The 20833-nt window shown below is 38.8% G+C and overlaps 2 protein-coding genes across 5 annotated transcripts in view; one reads left to right on the top strand and one right to left on the bottom strand.

The window, feature by feature from the left end:
• Positions 1-7966, top strand: part of gse1b (Gse1 coiled-coil protein b) — a 375321-nt gene extending 367355 nt beyond the window's left edge. Inside the window, exons 12-17 of one of the 4 annotated variants that reach the window (XM_057347520.1) lie at positions 185-446; positions 533-646; positions 3530-3892; positions 4024-4296; positions 4808-4911; positions 6042-7966. In XM_057347520.1, the coding sequence (XP_057203503.1) occupies positions 185-446; positions 533-646; positions 3530-3892; positions 4024-4296; positions 4808-4911; positions 6042-6179 (1254 nt within the window). In that variant the 3' untranslated portion in view covers positions 6180-7966. The remainder of the gene's footprint in view (positions 1-184; positions 447-532; positions 647-3529; positions 3893-4023; positions 4297-4807; positions 4912-6041) is intronic. The other 3 variants (XM_057347519.1, XM_057347521.1, XM_057347522.1) reach the window with 3 other exon arrangements.
• A 151-nt stretch (positions 7967-8117) lies between these two features.
• Positions 8118-18169, bottom strand: gins2 (GINS complex subunit 2). The gene is made up of 5 exons (XM_057347540.1): positions 17639-18169; positions 17274-17388; positions 17094-17193; positions 16294-16420; positions 8118-8701 (listed from the first exon to the last, which is right to left on the bottom strand). Exons 1-5 carry the CDS (start codon positions 17726-17728, stop codon positions 8585-8587), a joined length of 549 nt encoding a protein of 182 aa, XP_057203523.1. The 5' UTR covers positions 17729-18169; the 3' UTR covers positions 8118-8584.
• Positions 18170-20833: the final 2664 nt, after the last annotated feature.

The following is a 20833-nucleotide window of genomic DNA, read 5'->3' as shown; positions in this document are numbered from 1 at the left end:
AATAGATTTTAATTCCATTAAAGATGCATTAAAGTACTCACCACTGATCACTACCATGTACGCTTGATGCTTTGCTGATGTTTTTTCTATTTGGTGCAGTGAATCATTGAGGATCATGCGTCCAGCTAAACTTTGTCTCCGTTTTAAATGCATGACGCTAAAACCCCTCTCTCCCTCTTTGCAGAAGGTACAGTTTTTGCAGATGTTTGGTCTGACCACTCTGGCTCGTCGAGAGGAGATGATGGAGGTAAAGAGGAGAAAGAGGAGGCATATGCTGAGAGAGAGGAGTCCCTCCCCACCAGCCATCCTCAGCAAACGGCCCATTACTGCTCCCCTGAGCACTCGCTTCACCCCAGAGGACATGAACAACAGCTCCGAGCTGGAGGACAAGAAGCGCTTCCTCACCATCTTCAGCCTCAACCACATCACACAGCAGCAGAGGAAAGGTATGACACACAGTTGACTTAAACCACATGCTAGCTCTCACTTGAGCTACTAACGATGCTTATTTGATGTCTCTCGTGTGTTTCAGATAACGAGAGGGCTGAGGAGTTGTTGCAGGCCATCAGACAGAAGAACATTACTCTGGACAGCGTCAGACACAACCCTCACCCGCTGTGCAGGAGCCCTGAAGCCCTGTGCGCCGGTAAGTTCACACCAGTTTTTGCCCAGACAGCGACTGTTGAGTTATGTCAGCCATGCTCATTCATTTGACATACTTTTTTAGGTGTTTTTTGAGGATTGTGAAAAAAGAGAATCACCAAGTTGGAAACTTAAGGAAGTCCTGCCTTTTGAATGAAAGAGGAAATAGGCAATTGGCAAAGGCTTTACTTGACCACTATGACCATAAAATGTTCTTCTGTACCTTGACCTATTCGAGAGCTTTTAGAAACTTGTGCTCATCATGGGCAGAATAGCTGTGTCAAAGCTCACTCTCGAACGCCATTGGCTTGTGCTTTAGACACTCTTTTAAGCAAAGACGCTCTGTGCTCGAGGGAGAGATTTCAGTGAAGGAGAAATATGAAGAAATATGAGTCATTGCCTTTCGTGAACGAGAACGATTCGTTCACTTGAAAGATTCGTTCAAAAAGAGCGATTCGTTCACGAACGAAACATCACTAGTTTAACCACACCCTCACAAATCCACATCAGTTCATGTCAATATGAGTTGACTTAGACTGCCCAAATGTATACGCAAGTAAGGTGGGCGTACCTGTTAGTACAATTGCTTTGGAACCTGATGTTCCAAATATGGTAAGAGGCCTTACATTTCTGTCACACGCCTGCAGTATTCGACCAATCACTACACACTGGTTAACTGGCCAATCATAGCACACCTCGCTTTTCAGAGCGATGAGCTTTGTTAAAAATCTGTGCGTTTCAGAGAGCATTACATCTAAAACAAATGATAATATTCATTTTAGCTGTGTCATATGACACCTTTAACTTGTGTTTTTGGTGCAATACAATGTGTTTATACGCTTTAAGGTTGAGAAAACTCATTATTTTTCATATATCATACATTATTGTAGCTCCTCTATGCCCTGCCTTTCTAAAACGCGTAGATTTTTATAAAACTCATCGCTTTGAAAAGCGCAGTGTGCTCTGATTGGCCAGTTAACCAGTGCATCGTGATTGGCTGAATACGTGTGGCAGAAATGTTACGCCCCTTACCATAACCGCAAACTTCCAGGACAAGGCTGATTGACAGTTCTCCTCTCAGAGGAGACATTTCGCGTCATAACAGTTGCAAAAGGGTGATTCTCGTGAAACCACTGAAACATCATGGCAGTAAAGATTTTAATTATAAAACATACAATTCGGGAACACAAAAAATTATCTTAAAAGATAATTGTGTTGTCTACCTTGGACAAAAGATAGATTTGACATAGGAATTAACTATTTATGTATTTTATTGCTTTTTCTGCTGAAATTCTCATAACCGTAACACGTCCCGTCTGAGTGTATTATATGTTGTAATTTAAACGGAGTAAAATTAAAATATTGTGAAAAAAACAATTGGATGTTCTTAGGGCTGTCGCGATAAACCGACAATAAATATCACGTGATTTATGCACAGCTTTTGACTGAAGTACAGGAAAATGCTGCTGCATCTGAAAGCCAGAGGGCGCTCTCGTGCGGAAACTCCAAATACGCACTGCAGAAGAAGACCATAACACGTTCTAGAATCTAGGAAATGCCTATGGGCATCTTTTATCACTGTTACTCAAGCCTCATCAGTTATTTTTATGATTATAAAGTATATTTATAATGATCATGTTTGACGGGTGTTGCTTTTTCAAATGCACATTATAAGCGACTCAAACTCGCACTGCTTTTAGGTCGAGCAGCATTTCCTGATCCCAGAGCCGTGCTTCACAGACAAGCTACCATTAAAACAAATATCGACACATTGCATATCGCAGTATATGTATAATAAAAATGAAGAGATAGTGGAAGAAAGAAGTGTCCAGGACTGATATTCTCATCCTCCGTAATGTTTTTTAAAGACACATTTTATTTTAGACACAAGATATTTACATTTGATTATTACGTTTGGTTTTATATGAAGAAACACATCTACTGTACTAGTACCTTTTAAAAGGCTAACAAGTTAACCAATTACATTATATTTTTTCTAGTTAAAAACTTAATATTCTCTTGTCACGCTGTGTGCACGACTTTTTCCCTTCTCATTACCGATACAGGTAGTTTTCCACATTTAAAGAAATTTTACATTTTTAATATTCTATTAAAATATAATTCATTACATTATCATTACAAATTCATCACTTGCTTAGGCATTATGGCTTCGCTTGTTTTTAGCAAAACACGCTATGAGATTGACAGTTTTAAATTGTTACGTTAATGAGAATTTTGAAGGCCTTCTTTTTTAATTGTGTTAAACTGTCAGTGAAAGTTTTGAAATGAATGCCTTTAAACATGCCATATCTTGTTTTAAGTGAATATAAAGGGAATTTGTTGATACAGGTGTTTTTAAGAAAATCATGTTTGACATCATAAAACCAGGATTTCGTGAGAATCACCCAAAAACAGTACGACAGCAGTGTCAGATTAAATCATGAAACGAGCGGATCAAAATCACATATGCAAGCGCAGCGAAGGCCAGACAGTGTGTGAAAGCTCAAAGCGTGCAACTCTCATGCTGGAACTATGCATTTCCGCTGTGACATGGCAGCTGCAGCACCACAGCTGCAATAACTGAAGCTACGCCGCTTTCTTTGCGTGTACATTTGGGCGGCGTCATTTAAACATTACCACATATTGACGTAGAGATGTGGGGGCTTGATTGATCAAGGCGTTTTAGGCAGATCTGGATCAGACTTCTCTTTTAGTAAATCATTTTGTGCAAAACTTTTGAGTTTTGTGAGTTTGGACATCTTTTACATAACAAACTAAATCAAAAGCAAAACGTGAAATCCTGTCATATCACCCCTTTAATATATGACACTATTATGCCAGCAGAAGATGTATTTTTTGTGTAATGTTCCACTTTTAATCTTTGCAGACCAATCATCTCAGTCCCCAGTCCAATATGAAGAGCTAGTGAACAGACGGCCCCCCAGTCCCTCCCCCTGTGTATCTGGGCCCCCGCCCCCCACGGATTCCCTCTCCAGCCCAGAGCCCCTGAGACCGAGAGAGCCTCCCCTGCCTGCTGTGTTATCTGATAAGGGCAGAGTCAGTGACCCCATCCCAGGCAAGAGCTCTAGTCTACTGAGTAGTATGCGACAGCCACTGTTCACTAAAGAGCGCTCTGCTGGTGTCAACGGAAAGACCAAACCCTGGGAAAGTTTTACAGCAGAGAAGTTTGCCCAGCAGTTCCACGAGTCTGTGCTGCAGTCCACACAAAAAGCCCTGCAGAGGAGCAAAGGTAGTTCCCGAATTCTGATCAGTTTATTAGCGTGCACACTCAACCGACTCTCAAAAAGGGTAACACAGCGAAGGCTTGAACCGCTAATGGAAATCAAAATCTAATTCTGCAAATATCACTTCCTCCATCAGGTGGTGCCTCAGTCACTTCAGAGCAGAGCCATGCAGCAGATTCGTCTGTGCATTATAACATTCCTGAGCTACAAAGCACACCTGGCCGCTCGAAAGCACACTCGCAGCCGTCCTCTCAGACCAACGGCCAGCACGGCCCTCCACCGCCCTGCCAACAGGAGCTCTCAGCTGAGGAGGAGTCTGAGGAATATGAATCAGAGGAGGAGGAAGCCTCCCCGCCCAGGTGGCAGGGCATTGAAGCCATCTTTGAAGCTTATCAGGAGTATGCAGAAGGTGAGCTGTTTGGAGCCAGTGATGGGACTGGAGGGAGCTTTTTCTAATGCTAAATCAAAATGATACAAAATGTATTGTAATCTTGAAAAATCCTTCTTTAGATGTAATTTCTCACAAATGTGTGACAGGTACTCGGCTTAGCCCGAACAAATGAGTTCACCTATTATTTACTGTGACACTATTGCATGCCAGCATGTTTTAGCTCTGCAGACTGCATGATGAGTTTTGTGGTACTGTCCAGATGATGACATTGTTACTAAAGCACTTATCACATACAAATACTCTCAGATACTGGCTGAGAGTATACTTTAGACCTTAGATCTATAGCTCTTACCATTGGATTGTGTTGAAGAAACAGCAGTGCGTGTGTGCATGTGTGTGTGCGTGTTGATGATACTGTATGTGTCCACAGTTTTAATAGTTAGACTCTCTTTATGTTTGTGAGGCCAGGTGGCTTCATGGCCCAGCTGTCTGTCACAATGTATAACCTCGAGACCTCTTCTCTCTCCAGAGCAAAGCATTGAGAGGCAGGTTCTTCACAGTCAGTGTAGATGGCTGGAGACTCATCACTATAATCTCAGCCTAACAGCAGAACAGCTCTCACACTCGATGGGGGTAAGACATGAGCATATACACAATGACCTCCCCTTGTTCATACAATTATGATAAACGAGTCCACACCACAACTAACAAAAACACTGATTTTAGCTGATGAACGGTAATGCTCTGTAGAGCACCTCACAAACCTTTAAAGGAGTAGTTCACTTTAAAATTAAAATTTCACGATAATTTACCCACATGTCATACATGTCCGTATGTTTATTTCTTCTGTCGAAAACAAATTAAGGCTTTTGAGGAAAGGTTTCCAGGCTTCTTACTTTAAAGGTCCAGTGTGTAATTTTTGGGATGATCTATTGATAGAAATGCAATATAATATACATAGCTATGTCTTCAGAGGTGTATAAAGGGCTTACACAATGAAGCGTTATGTTTTAATTAGCTTAGAATGAGCTGTTTCTATTTACATACATCACGGGTCCCCTTGCATGTAATTCGCCATGTTCTGTCAGCCGTTGTAGTGTTTCGAAAGGGAGAGGGAGAGGTGGAGTGAGCGGTTGGTTGCAATTCGCAACCTTGCCGCTAGATATTACTGACTGGACCTTTAACGGGGGCTGTTGGTTAAGGTCCAAATTTCAGTTTCATCGCAGCTTCAAAAGGCTCTACATGACACCAGCCGATGAATAAAGTTGTCTAGCGAAACGATTGGTCATTTTCCAAGAAAGCAAAAGAAATTATATTCTTTTTAAACATAAATACAGGCAGAAGCAAGCCATATATTTATGTTTAAAAAGTATATCATTTTTTTCGTTTTCTTGGAAAATGACTAATCATAGACGTTAGACAACACCCTTATTCATTGACTGGTGTCGTTTAGAGCCTTTTGAAGCTGCGATGAAACGGAAATTTGGACCTCAACCAACAGTCCCCCTTTGAAGTGCATTAAATGGAAACCTTCCCGCAAAAGCCTCAGTTTGTTTTCGACAGAAGAAATAAACACGGACGGCTTTGTATGACACGTGGGTGTCATGATTTATCATGAGTGTCATGAATTATCATGATTTTCAAGTGAACTACTCCTTTAATAATCTGTACTGTACACCTCTCCAGTCTAGTCTCCTATTCCACTTCAGATTTCTCTGTTAGTATGTGTTTTTTGAGCAGCGATGGTATTCCTTGTCTAATAGGAGCTGATGGCTCAAAAGCAGAAGCTGGCAGCCGAAAGGGAGAAGCTACACGCTGAGCTAGAGCACTTTAAGAAGTGCCTGACACTGCCGCAGACTCCCTGGTCTAGGGCCCACTTCAAGGGCTATCCACCCAGGTGACACCCTACAGGACCACTAACCACCCACCCAGACCATCATCCACACCCCAGCTAAACTCCCATCCCCAGACTCCTGCTGTGTCCACTCGAAGAACTTGAAGAGAGATGGTTGAACAGAAAATCTGGCCCGTGAAGGTGCCACCCGCTGAACTCCGTGAACACAGAAAACCTCCAAACACATCCAACTACAGGGACAGCCACATATTATCACATAGAGAACAGAACGCCAAACCAAATGCAGCTCTGCCCACCTGCCATCTCTCTTCACTGTGGAGAGCACACCAAGAAATGCACTTAAAGACCCTGATAAACTGTCTGGTGGTACTGTGACAGACAACTTGTGATCTTGGCAAGCAGAAAATGCACATTCAAATAAATAAAAAAACATCAAATAAATAAAAGAAAAATGTTTTATTTCAAGATTTAGAATAAAAGTTTTTAAAGAGGTGCTTCAGCATTGTATTGTAAATAATATCAAGACAACAACAAAAAAGGCTTTTGTATGTTTTTAATTCATTTTTCTTTGGAAGAAAAACAGCCTGCCATTTTTCTTATATTCGCTCGGCTGCTCACTTGTTCACTTCCTCTTTGTGTGAACTACAGTAGCAATGGGCCCAGGACCTACCGCCAACTTCATTTCCTCTTTACCCACAAGGCCATGCATCATCACTCCAAATAATTGAAGTGCTGCGTTCTGATGACCCCCCCACCAATGTATGACCCATGATACCTACTTTCATTTCTCAACAACTAGAGTTGCCACCTGTCTCACGTTCTGGACTGTGTTTTTTGTTCAGTCATGAAGCAGCATGCAGCAATCGTCTTTGGATTTCAGTTTCCTACTGTAAGATTTAAGGGCATCTATATTACATATGGCAATCTCAATATTTTGCTCACCTATGTACACTGAGACATTGTTCGAGAGATGTGGAGTTGTACTGTGCCAAAGTTTAAGAGGTGGCATGCCAAAAATGATTAAAAGTGAAGAATTCTTTGTCCTGCACATCACATTAATGAATTGGAACACTCCAAAGAAAGCCTAAGGATGATGTTCTTTGCCAATTTAATTTATTACAATTTTTGCCTTCACTGGTTATCAAGGAGTTATTTTAACAGCCCAATTTCAATGACAAATGCAATGAATTTAGGCCTTAAACTGTACTGCCTGCCATGTTTTTCTTGCCTTTTCTAGTATTTTGGTATTCGATGTACAAAATGAAACACCTGTTTGTTTTCAGTGGCTGCTGGCATTTAACTCCACCTTCATCAGATGGGCTTATGTTGCTCATAAATGACACAACACACAGAACGGTGTTATAGACATGCCATCTTTTAATCTAATTTCACCTTGACGTTTATTGTACAAGGTAAAAACGTGTCTGAAATGCATCTTCTAAGGATTCTGGTTACGCTGTCATTTCCTCTGGATGGTTTGACCCCAAGCAGACGTGCCATCAGTTTATTTGTCTCATGCCACATAAATGCCATCTTCGGTGGTTTAATGTTTACAAATCGGAGGCTGGCCCTAAACAATATCAGCTGTTTGTGTTTCTCTGCTTGAGGAAGCACTACCACAGCCTGATCAGAACAGGCACAAATCTGCCCACATCTCAAACACATGCACGCACCCCCAAACTCAATGGAGGATGTTAGATGCTGTGAAACCATGTTTTTTTATGTACTACTTTTTTATGTACTTGTTTGAATTCATTGTAATGTAATATATTCTTTGTTGATTGTAGTACTTAGGTATTTATGAATATATTGCTGTAATTTGAATTATAAAAATAAAAAATACAAAAAAATATATATTTCCAAAATTAGTTTGGCATACTTTTATTGCTTCAATACCTTTATATATAATGTGAATCCATGAACTAAATTCATCATGTATAAACATGTTTCATTTTTATTAATGTTATGTTTAGAATTTCATGAACAATAAAATAACCGAGATGAGTGGCTGTTCATGCCATAATCAGAAAATCCAATTTTTTTTTTATTTACATGACCAAGTCAGAGCTCTAAGTCAGAAACAAAAAACACATCAGCTATATTAAAAGTACAGCTTGAATGACTATGATCCAATCCAACAGTAATGACTTTTAACTTTAAAATCACTATAGTCCGTCAACAAACCCTTTTCACTGCAAAAACCTGGTGGCAGTAGGGCTGGTAAAGTTGAAGATTTTCCATAGAGGACATTTAGTTTGAAGAACATCAAATAACTACCAAAAGGATGACAAAACTAACATCTCTAAATATGAATGTTTTATTTACAATATGATTTAAGTAGTCCATTGTAAAGACACTTCTGACATTAGCCTTTATAACATGAAACCAGTTTTATTGTCTGTCTTTATGTGTAAATATGAAAGTTAAGTCTTGTGGAAGACTTCGAACATCTTAGTAGTCATGAGTTCTGGTCGGCTGCAGGTTTTTTCGCAGTTTATACATGTAGTTGAGAGAATTCAACAGAAAGGAGCGTGTGGTATTGATCTCCATCAGCGTGAGATTATCCAGCTAGAGGGAGAGAAGAAATATGCAGAGATATTACAATAGTGAATCTGAACCAGAAGAATTTCTGACCACATACACACAGAAATCTGAAATCCTATATAAAAAAAGGGTCATTAAAACTATTCTGAAGCAGAATAGCTTGAAAAACTAAAGCCAGCCTCAAACTACAGGATTCTAGGCCAGATGTTACCCTCGAGAATCTTTGAAAAAATCGTGTTCAAGCCCTCGATCAAATCCGATGTTCTGTCCAATTTATCGCCTAATGTGAGGCATTCACAGATCGAATCTTACATCTCCCAATGTGCTCTGAAATGATCGGGGTGGCCCCGGTTTTTCTCTAACATGTTTGACATTTAGGATATTAAATCGGGATAATGAGGTCAGTACTGTCAAAACAGCCAATGGACAAATCTGCAAGATGATGGAGGTGACTGACAGAATATTAAAGATTGCTGCTGCATGGGTGCGACAGTGCATTAGAAAACAGATATGGAGCCGTTTTTTAAGTGTGGAAACGGCACAAATACTATCTATAGTGCAATCTATAATGCACCTTCCAAGTTGTCGCTTTTCAATAGTGATTTTGTAACACTGCTTCATGAAGCTTTTAAACCTTTACAAATCTTTTTTCAAATCAGTGCTTGAAGTCACATGATTTTAAGACACAGTTCATTGTCTTAATGCTCTGATTAAATTTACATACAACTAAAACACATGCAGGCACTAATATTTAATAAAAATATGAATTTATAAATTATTTAAAAACCTCGCACAAGGTGGTTTGATTGGAATCACTTCCGGTTGGTGGTTTGTATGCGGTGTAGTCGGTCAAGTTACATTTTCTATGCTTAGATCATACTTGAAAATTCCATATCCACAGATTGTCGCCCACTGGTGTAAAGTATTGGAGTAAATGTAATTAGTACAACTATAAAGTAGCCAAAAAGATACTTAAGTAAAGTAACTGAGTATTAAAGATATTAGCAACTTTTACTCTCTACTGGACTACATTTTTTATCAAGTAAATGTACACTTTCCTTACTACATTTGTAATGACTAATGCAATTACACATTACATTTTGCATGGCACCTAACTTTTTCTGCAGCAGTTTATTTCTGCTACAGAAGCAACATTGCTATTTACAGGGCATTGAAGGTACTGTATCTTGTGCATTTTGCCCTACTGAAACTTGTCAACATGTCTTCTTTATGTGAATACGGGTGCATTATCAGGTAGTTGACATCGCTGGGTTTTTATGTGGAAGAGGGCATGACTGCAGCCGGCGATAAAGCCAAAACCAGCATATCCAGTACAAAAAGGCCTTGACTTTACTTAACATTGTTTTATTTATCCGTTTTACTGAAGAGACCTTTTTAAAGGATATTGGTTTCCTTATTCCTTATAGACTTGGGTGTTTGTAATAGACGTAGGCTATGGAGTGGACCTTGATTTGTTGCAATTTTAAGGTTTGTCAGTTTGATGCGATTGCTCTACTCACGAATCAACAGTTTTTCACTGACATGTCTCTTAAGTGTTGTGGACTAGTACTGCTTTGAACCTACATTCAGTATGAGTAAAAGTAGCCTACTTAAGTCGTTTTGGAATTCGTGACTTGTAACTTGTAATGGAGTAATTTTCACTGCAAGGTATCTGTACTTTTACTCAAGTATGGTTTTCAGGTGCTCTTTACACCTCTGATTGTCACCCCACGGAGCCACGGCACCTCCTTTCAACTGCCCTGTGCAGTGGAAGTGACGACAGAGAATATAGCCACTTCAGGTTTAGATTAAAGATCACGAGGGCACATGACTCTTTAAAAAGGCAGCAGTTATTTACACTAAATCGCATTAAGAAAATATGCAATTTTCACATGCAGTAAGTGAAAGTAGTGTATATAGCATCTATCGCTAAGTTTAAAAAAGGCATCAAAACCAATAGGTTTCATAAAAAATCACATTTTTGAACTGTCAAAAGACTTAAGCGCTTTAGAGCACAGAACACAGCAAAAGAAAATAAAAAGCATCACAGAGCAGGGCAAAGAAATATCAGGTGAGAAATATCAGTGTTTTCAATCTATTCCTATGAAAGTTGAGCTTCACGCTTTATATTTAAACACAAAATGTCAGGTGAGACCACTACTATGAGACCACTACTATCAGACAGACAAGTCAGACGAACAAAAGAGCCTTTACCGTCAGACACTGATAGACAGAAATGCAACATGGCAGAGATGTCCTGTGAAGTGACGCTTCACCTCACGTTGATATTTCTTTTGAAATGTTAACTGCATTTTCAAAAACATTGATGGTGATTTTTTTAATAACGATATGTTAATTTATTTATTTACTCAATCTTGTCATAGTTTTATCAACATATATTTTTGTATCAGAGTTATAATAAAAATCTTCATTATCGTCATGACACACATGCCCCCTGCTCATGCCCCACCCCCGAGTACTCTTTTTTTCAAACCTGTCCAGTACTCAAAATGAAATATGATCAAAAATGCTGACACACCCGTGTCTACACTGGACGCGAACAGTGCGATGCAACAAGACAATAGAACGGATGCTGTTAATACAGGATGAGAATGGTGTGGCACAATAATAAAGCCCATTAAGAATGAGGCTTGTGCCACTGTCTACCCTGGACAGTGTGAGTGTAAATCTAGATTAAAGACCCTCAAAGAAAATTGATGACAATATTATCTAAAACATAGAATTTTAATTAAACCCATAACATAGTAAGTTAAACAAAGTTGGAACAGCAATTTGTCAGTATGATACATTCTATATTTCATAAATGACACTAAACATTAATTTACTATTTCCATAGTAAATGGATATTTTTAATATTTCCTTTCAACATTTAACATTCTAAATCAGAATTAACATTACATTTTGATGTAGTAATAAAACAGGCTTTGAAAGTACTGTAGCAAAACATCAGTAGCTTAGTAGGGGTATAAATGACAATAGGGAAATATATTTTTTAAAGAAATAAAGCAATGCAGGAAGATTAAATAATAAATACTGCACACATCAATACTGGGACAAGCACACCCTCAAGTCATCATCCACATTACGTCCTCTATCTAAAAGCCTACAGTCTTATGACTGTTAGAGACATGCTGATAAATCTCACGTCGTTTCGTCAGTGTATGTGGCTTGTGTTGATTATTTTATTAATACTATTTATATTGTATTACTAATTTTTTAAGGTACATACAGGTAAAATAAAAATGATAGAATTTCTGTGGTGCCCCTGGCGCCATCTGGTGGCCCCCTTTGAGAACCGCTAGCCTAGACAGTTCAACAATTTAAATCCCTTAAGGGATTCTTAGGCAACATTAGATCAATGGGAAATAAGAACACTTCCAGTAAGAAGGGATATACTTGTTATGTCAAATGATATTCTACTGGCCGATTCCTGTCTGCCTTGCGGTTTGTATCTCTGCCTATCACCTGATTTATCACCTGACACTTTACTGATATTTATATCAGGGCTCTACAGTGCAACCAATTCAGTCGTATTTGCGACTTTTCATGCTAGTCAACTGAGCGGAGTTTCCCATTATGAGAAATGAAAATAAGCTAAACGCGCCATTTAGTGCTTTGTTTTTTACTTTTGATTTTGAGGTGATGTCCCAAGGCTGTGGCTGTGCGTAAATGTTTCATCGGGTGTCGTTTGGAGGTGTTTGTGTGTATGTGTCCGACATAAATGACATTTGATGGACCCAGGATAAAAGTTACTGTGGGGCGTTGCTTTGAGCGATCACCGGACGTTAGGCAGCTGAGCCCACATAGTTATATGATGTTGCTTTTGGTACTAATAAATAAATGTTTGGTTGAGAATTAGTGGCGTCTGATCTCCCTCTTTTGTTGCAGTTTGAGAGATGGCTGTAACAAAGGCATGACACAAAGTTCAAAAGAGACTAATGTGCAATTTGATTTCACCGTTTGTAAATCTCAAATCAAATGTTATTAATCAGGCATATCTATATTCAATATATTTTAATGATTCCCTGCATGTTTCTGTTAGTTGTTAAATCTGTATTCTGTGGTGGACAGTAGGCTACAGTTGAATAACGATATTCGATTAAACTTGGTGCAGTTACAGTGGCTTGAAAAAGTGTTCACACCCCCTTCATTTTATTCACATTTTGTTATGCTGCTGCCTTATCTTAAACTACTTTAAATTATTATTTTTTTACATTAATCTACACTCCATGCACAATAATGACAAAACAAAAAACTGATTTTTGACAGCTTTGCAAATTTATTAAAAATAAAAAACATAAATAAGTACATTGCATTAGTATTCACACCCTCAACTCAGAAAATGGTTAAAGCACCTTTACAGACTCAAATCTTTTTGGGTATGATGTGAAAAGCTTTACACATCTGCATTTGGCAATTTTCTGTCATTCTTCTCCTCAGATCCTCTCAAACTCTTGTCAGGTTGGATGGAGATCATCAGTAGACAGACATTTTCAGGTTTCTACAGAGAATGTTCAGTTGGGTTCAAGCACTAGCTGGGCCACTCAAGGACATAGACAGAGTTGTCCATAAGCCACTCTTGCATTGTTTTAGTTGTGTACTTAGGATCATTGTCATGTTGGAGAATGAACCTTCTGCCCTGTCCGAGGTTCTGAATGTTCTGGGCTAGGTTTTCATGATCATTATCTCTGTATTTTGTGTACAGTCCCTGAAGCTGAAAAACACCCCCACATCATGATGCTGTTACCACTACACTTTACTGTTAAGACGGTATTGTACAGGTGTTGAGCAGTGCTTGTTTTTCTCCAGACATGATGCATGAATCTGAGATTCATCAGACCAGAATATCTTGTTTCTGACAGTTTGAAAGATTCGTTGAAGTATGTTTTTGCATATTTCAAGTTTCCATGTGTCTTCACTGAGCAAAGGATTGAGTCTGGCCACTAAGCCATAAAGCCCAGATTGGTGGAGTGTTGCAGTGATGTTTGTCCTTCTGTAAGTTTCTCCAATCTCCATATATGATCATGGAGCTCAACCAGAGTAATCATTAGCTTCTTGGTCACCGCTCTAACCAAGACCCTTCTCCATCGATGGCTCAGTTTGGACAGGAGGTCAGGTCAAGTAAAAGATCTGGTGGTTCCAAACCTCTTTCATTGAGGATAAATGGAGGCTACATGCTTCTGTGAACCTTCAATACAGCAGATTTTTTTCCAGAAGTCTTCCCCAGATCTGTGCCTTGATACAATCCTGTCTCAAAGCTCTACTGGCAGTTCTTTTGACCTCATGTCTTGGTTTTTACTTTGATATGCATTTTCAGCTGTTGCACCCTTTATAGAGAGGTATGTGCCGCTCCAAATCATACTTATTCAATTGAATTTGGCACAGGTTAACTCCACTCGTGTATAAACATCAACAAGCAAAACTAATGCTTCTGAGCTAAATTTCAAGTGTCCCAGAAAAGGGTGTGAATACTAATGCAATGTACTTATTTATGTTTTTTATTTTTAATAAATTTGCAAAGCTGTCAAAAATCAGTTTTTTGTTTTGTCATTATTGTGCATGGAGTGTAGATTAATGTAAAAAAAAAATAATTTAAAGTAGTTTAAGATAAGGCAGCAGCATAACAAAATGTGTATAAAATGAAGGGGGTGTGAACACTTTTTCAAGCCACTGTATTTGAAACCGGTTGACAGATCTGGAACTACTTTATAGGTGTGCGCTTCCTTAAAAACAGTTAGAACGTTCGCCAGCCAATCACAATGAAGCATTCAACAGATCCTCGGAATAAACAATAAGCTAAGTTTATCTTGCTTTTCCATACTTTTTGCATGTTATAAGGTTAATGTTTCAAGAACCTTTAATTGTCTGCTCCTAAAGTTTTGACTTTGCTCCTAAATAAAAAAAAGTTAAAGAGAGCCCTGTATATATTTGATATTTATTACTATCAATCTTAACTCTTCTGATATCTGAAACTAAATTTAACCAATATCACTAACTTCATAACCTAAACTGGCAACATGTTTTCCTTTAAGCTTTTCTGAGCTGGCAGACATGTCAAAAACTACATGGAGAAAAGCGAAATTTTCCTCCGGTGTCCCGTTTATGAATCTATCTGATGATCTTATGATCTATGAATATAAGAGCCCGATTAGCTACTTACTATACAATAGTTAATATATTTCTAGCTCTAGTTATGTGCAAGATGCACAAAACCACAGACGATTATTCATACACCTATTTGTTGTTATGCATCTTAATGTACCTTTGTTAATCTTGTGTACTTAAAATACAATACACAGTTGTGTTCAGTAATACAAATACAGTAATTAGAAAACATATATGCATGTTTAATTCTATTCCTATTACTATTATGCGTGTTTTCTGCAGCTAATTTGAAACAAAACGGTAAAAAGTGTTATATTCTGGCTGGTGGCTAGTAATATAACGATTTACACATATATATATATATATATATATATATAATTAATATTATTATACATTCATATAAATATTTTATGTTTTTGTAGTATATTGATTATATTAAATTAACAATTTGTTGAATTGTATTTTATATTAAATAAAAAAAATTTGAATGACTCGTGTAACTTTGTCGCATTTAGGTTTAGCCAAGTAACGGTTACCCAAAACAATGCTGGCTAGACATAGTTACATAGCTAGTTAATTGAATTTACTTGTTTTTAGAAATAATATACAGGGACTTTGCGGATGTGTACCAGAAGTTAAGTTTCGGCCACAAAGCGTTTATGTTGTTGTCTTAAAACTATTGTATAGAAATGGGCATTTTTACACAGCAAGAGAAGAGCTTATGTGGACAGCTAAAACATACTTGTACTGTAGTAAAAACATAGCTCTTTGATTCTATATAAATGTTTATTTTACCTATTAACCTTTAAAGTGTTTCACATGGATGGATCAGAAATGCCCATACAGCGCACCGGTATGCAAAATGACGCCTTGCGCACTCCACACGAAAAACCGCCCACTCCACCATGACATCATTTTTGCGGTGTACACCCATGCCCTTGTGCGAACTAGGCTTTACCCAGAGTAAAAGCTGTTCATGAGCAGGTTAACAGGGTAGTACAAGTAACCATGCGGCAGTAGTTAACATTTATGTTCTTGAGCCCCAAAAGAAAACCGTTCACTCAAACTAAACCTAAACTTACCCGAGTAACCAATGAAGGTTTCATGCAACAAGTATAGACCTTATAAGTATTATGGCACGATGATGATTTCACAGGGATAGAAGTCCAGGGCACTGCATCACACTGTATTGAGACATTGGTCTGTCAGCCATCAAAACTCAGAAATGCATCATATTCTGAGTCCATGACCATTCTAATTTTAATCATCACTGTTTTCCATGTCTGTCCTGTGGAAAATAGTTGAAATGATGTTTCTCCTGCGTTTTGATGCCCGAACAACCGGCAACAACCAAGACAAATCAATGCAGTGTAGTGTAGCACTCTCTTGAATTCTAACCCTCACAGCCTTGTTTTGGAATCAACATGGCGGCAGGCTGAACAGGTCTTTTGCTGTTCTTCTGATCCATATATGTAAACAAATGACATTACCTGTGCGTGAGCCTCCTGCTGGCTGATAAAACTATCAGCAGAAAGTCTCAGTTTGGCCATGCGCGTGTCCCAGATGTCTTTCACCAGCGTGCGGATATCATCGGCTTTGGGTATATTATCTGCAGCGCTGATGACATCACAAAACTGTATTTGAATGCTTAATGCATATAATGCACAATTAATAATAAGCAAATGTCAAGTTTTAATGCTTTTCCACAATGACTGCAGAAAATACAAATATATCAGGAATATGGTGTATTCACCAAGACCCCTCCAAAAGCTATGATTCCACATTACACATGTTCATTAGAAAAAATGATTTTATCTAAATTTAGCATTGGAGTATTTTGATTACAAAGATTGATTGCAGTTGTTGTCTATGTCGAGTGTCTGCTACTAAAACAGCTTCATATGCTTTGGTTGTCTGTTTGTTTTCCTAAATTCTTCAAAATATTTTCTTGTGTTCAACAGAACAAAAAAGAAAGATACAATAATTCTTTCTACTATGGTAGTCAATGGTGCCCCAGAAATCTCAGTTGCTAACATTCTTCCAAATATCTTTCTTTGTGTTCAACCAAACAAAGAAATGTATACAGGTGTAGAACAATTTGAGGTTGAGTAATTAATGACAGTTTTAACTTTTGGGTGCACTATCACTTCAATAATTTAAATAACCTAAAGGGTTAAGGCTATAAACTTTTATATTAAAACACTTTTATGTTATTCGAGTTTTAATTTTGGGGTCTTCAAGATGACACAATGTCTAATAATAATTAGCGGTGTTTTTATGCCGTACTCACTGGTTAAGTAATAATTTTGTCAGCTCCATGTAATATGGGCTTGGTATGGGAGTGAAAGTGTCCAGTTTTCTCTCCTGTTCACGAATCTCCTCCAGTTTTTCTAAAAACAAAAGAGCACCTGTGTTTAATGCAGGTTTCATGAGAGATCACAAGCCATCAGAGATGAATGACGTAACTCACCAGTGTCCATCCATTCAGGAGGTATGATCCTGCATTTATGTCTCTGTTTGAGATTAAGGGCCAACCACACCGGAACTTCCACTGGTAGTCCCGGGTTAAACGGACCGAGATCCCCCTAAATCACATGTGACGGACAGTTTAGGAACAGTGTGTGGATATATCATGGCATATACGTAACAATAGATATACGGTTGTACAAATACTGTATGTAAAGCCGTCACTTTTAAAAGTAATAACCTAACGTTAAAGAAATGTGTTTGAATAAATGTCAGTGTTTGTAAGGAAAATAATGTATAAAAACATTACATCTATAACAACAACCATACGTAAAGAAATATTACATCCGTTTTTGAGCATGCACGTACCCCGATTAAATAAATTTTATCGAGACTGAAGTTGGGAATAATTTCCACAATCTCTTTCTCTGCGAGAAACTCCACTTCTGCCGCGTCCATTTCCCGCGTCTGACTGTGACATAAACTCCGCCCTTGTTCTTCTTTTTTCTGGCGGCTCGCATTCTTAAATTAAGGATTATCGCCATCTACTGGAGGTTGTGGATCAGAGATTACGGCTGCGTCCAAATATCTCCACTTGCGGTCTTGGCCATAGACAGTGTTCCTGTCCCAAATGGCGCACTCCGGTCTTGTGGACCTTCTCCGAGTCCACACTTGTTGACGTCAGGAAGTGCAGACCTATAGGGCACTAGGCACGAGTCCACAAGGGTACACGGGAGCGCATTTTTAGGACAATTGAGGTCATCACGCCGGAAAGAGGAAGCAGTAGGCTCGTTTGAGATAGCCAAATTCTGCGCAGAACCGATCACCGGTGATCAGCGCGAGATGCATGTGGCTATAAGAAATGTGTCCGAGTTACATCCGCCTTGCTCTGATGTCATGCTGACGTGTGTCAAAAAACTCTCGCGACGGCCAGGCGGCTGTATCGGATTCTTCACTCGGGCGCAGTTATAAAGGTATTTTTGGTGCAAATCTACTGAGCACCTGTGAGAGTGGAACTTGTAGTTGTAGAGGTCGGCCACACATGTGTATCAGTAAATTTGTAGTCAAAATTTGAAGTTGCAAACTTGTAGATTTTTTTCTCTCTCCCGCAAACACAACACAACACAACAGTTACACCTTCTTGAATCCGTCAGTGCATGTGCACAAATCCAATTCTACAAATCACAAACTGAGATACTCGTGCACTCACATTTTTTTGCTACAAATGCTGCAGTAAATATGGTGCAAAACACATTCACACACCTGCACCAAAAGACGTGCGTTCACAGACGAGTTTTGCACATCCGCAAACAGTATGTGAATTCATGCAATGAGAGTTGAATGCTTGTCAAATATTTTCTCACAAATTAAAGGTTTTATTCTTGCACATTGTTCTAGCACAAACACAAGATAACTACAACTGCTTGAATCTACTGCTGAGCAATTCCATGAAAATGTCAACCTTACCATGAAAAAATAAAGTTTCTACTAAGAGAACAAAATCATTTTTTTAATTTGTCCATTTAGGCCTGCTTTATATTGTATTAATGTACTTCAATAAACATTTTAAGAAAATTGCCTTGATTTCCCACCCACATCAGGTATACAACAATGCCAAAATTACATTTTCCACCAACCATTTTTCATGCTTTCTGAAGAGGGATCAAAGGCTCCCCTTTTTGTACTTTATGTTTAAAAAAGGCATTTTGCAGAAAGATGAAGGCATGTCTGAAAAATTAATACACTCACTCTGTCTTACTATTACTGCCTTGTGAATTTATAATGGCTATAATTATGTCACAACGCCTCACTGCTGTGTCACGTCCATAACGTTTTAAAGTTTAAGTTTATGTCATATAATAATAAAAAATACAAATAACTTGAAACTTAATATACAAAGCCAAATATGTATGTTGATGATTTTAAACAACAATTCATCTCACTTATTTGCTCTGAACAACCATAATAATTCGTCACGGGCGTGACAGTTTTAAGCACGTAATAGTGAATCATGTATCACAGACGCAGATGACATGTTGTGATCTGTTTTAAATATCATAATATTTGTAGCCTACAAATTATTTTGTCCTATAACATTTTATAAATTACTAACACAATTAATAACAAATTATGAGAACGTCGATATCATAGGGATATACAGATCGCCACACTAGCCGGGTTTCCATCCAGAGTTGCGAATTTAGCTTATGCGCAAAATTGGAATATCGCATCAAACATTTTCGAATAAGCACCGTTTCCATCCAAATAGTCAACTGTCACTTCCTAATAAACTGCCACTAAATATCAGTAAGAAAAGCCACTGAATATAATGATTTTCGAATAACACTTGCGCAAGCAGACGATTACGAAACACAATAAATGCGGTGCTTTTGTGGATGTCTGCTGTTTGGGAAACACAGTCGTGATAGTTCTAAAAGGCAATTACAGAATACTTTGACGACTTTGCTCAGGCATTTAAGAATGACCGTAACAACATTTCTGATGCTGTGTAACAAGATCAGTATTCTGGTTAGTCAGGTTACGCCGTCTCATAGTGCAGTTACGTGGCTTTGTGGAGGAATTTATTCGGCAAATGCGTTTCCATCTCCCATTATTCGCATTAACCCTTTTTCGCAAAAATGAAAAACCACCTCAAGCGAGCGTAAAAACGTTTTGCGAATTAAGGGTTTTTAATTCGAACTTTGGCGTTTCCATCACTCGTTTCTGATGCGAAACTTCAAAATGCGAATAAAACCAGAGTGATGGAAACCCGCTTATATGGATTTGAGGTGACACTACGGTCAGACGGTTTCATCGCGTGCCAGACCCCCAGTTAACTTAAGTGAACAGCGCTCTTGGAAATTGTACTGGATGCTCCGAGCCTCCGACTTGCCGTAGAGCTCGCAAACCCAGAAGAGGAGGGGCTATGTATATTAGCTAATAAGTTTGCATTTTGGTGACGTGTGACGTTAACTTAACGTCGATCGGCGTGCGGCGTTATTTAAACGCGTGGCGGCGTATGACGTTAATTTAGCGCCAGGCGGCGCTTATTTAACGCGGCGGCGTTAAGAAATCGGCGTTTTAATATTAATACGGCGATCAAAAGCACGCGAATTGTGAACCTGTTGGCTTTCGATAGAAATGCGGCGGCGCAAAAAGCGGCGCTTTTCAAGTGCCTTAGAACGCCGTTAAATACGGCGTTATGGACGACTTTTCGCGCGTTTTTTACGGCGTTTGGAATCGCGACGCCGTATTTTGCGGCGCAAATACTGTTTAAAACGCCGTCAAAAAGGCGTTCGGATATAAACGCGTTTAATCTATGGCGTAATTCGATACCATCGGCTTCCATAAGATGCGCATGCGGCGCGTTTAGAGCGCGAATATGCTCGCTTTCTGTGTACTTTTAAAGATGCGCATGTGGCGTGTTTAGAGCGCGAATATGCTCGCTTTCTGTGTACTTTTAAAGATGCGCATGTGGCGCGTTTGGAGCGCGAATATGCTCGCTTTCTGTGTACTTTTAAAGATGCGCATGTGGCGCGTTTGGACCGCGGATATCGCGTTCAG

The sequence above is a fragment of the Triplophysa rosa genome, linkage group LG12 (genome assembly GCF_024868665.1).
Source record: "Triplophysa rosa linkage group LG12, Trosa_1v2, whole genome shotgun sequence".
Taxonomy (NCBI): Eukaryota; Metazoa; Chordata; class Actinopteri; order Cypriniformes; family Nemacheilidae; genus Triplophysa; species Triplophysa rosa.
The sequence above is the reverse complement of the archived record's forward strand: the minus strand, read 5'-3'. Positions and strand labels throughout refer to the sequence as shown.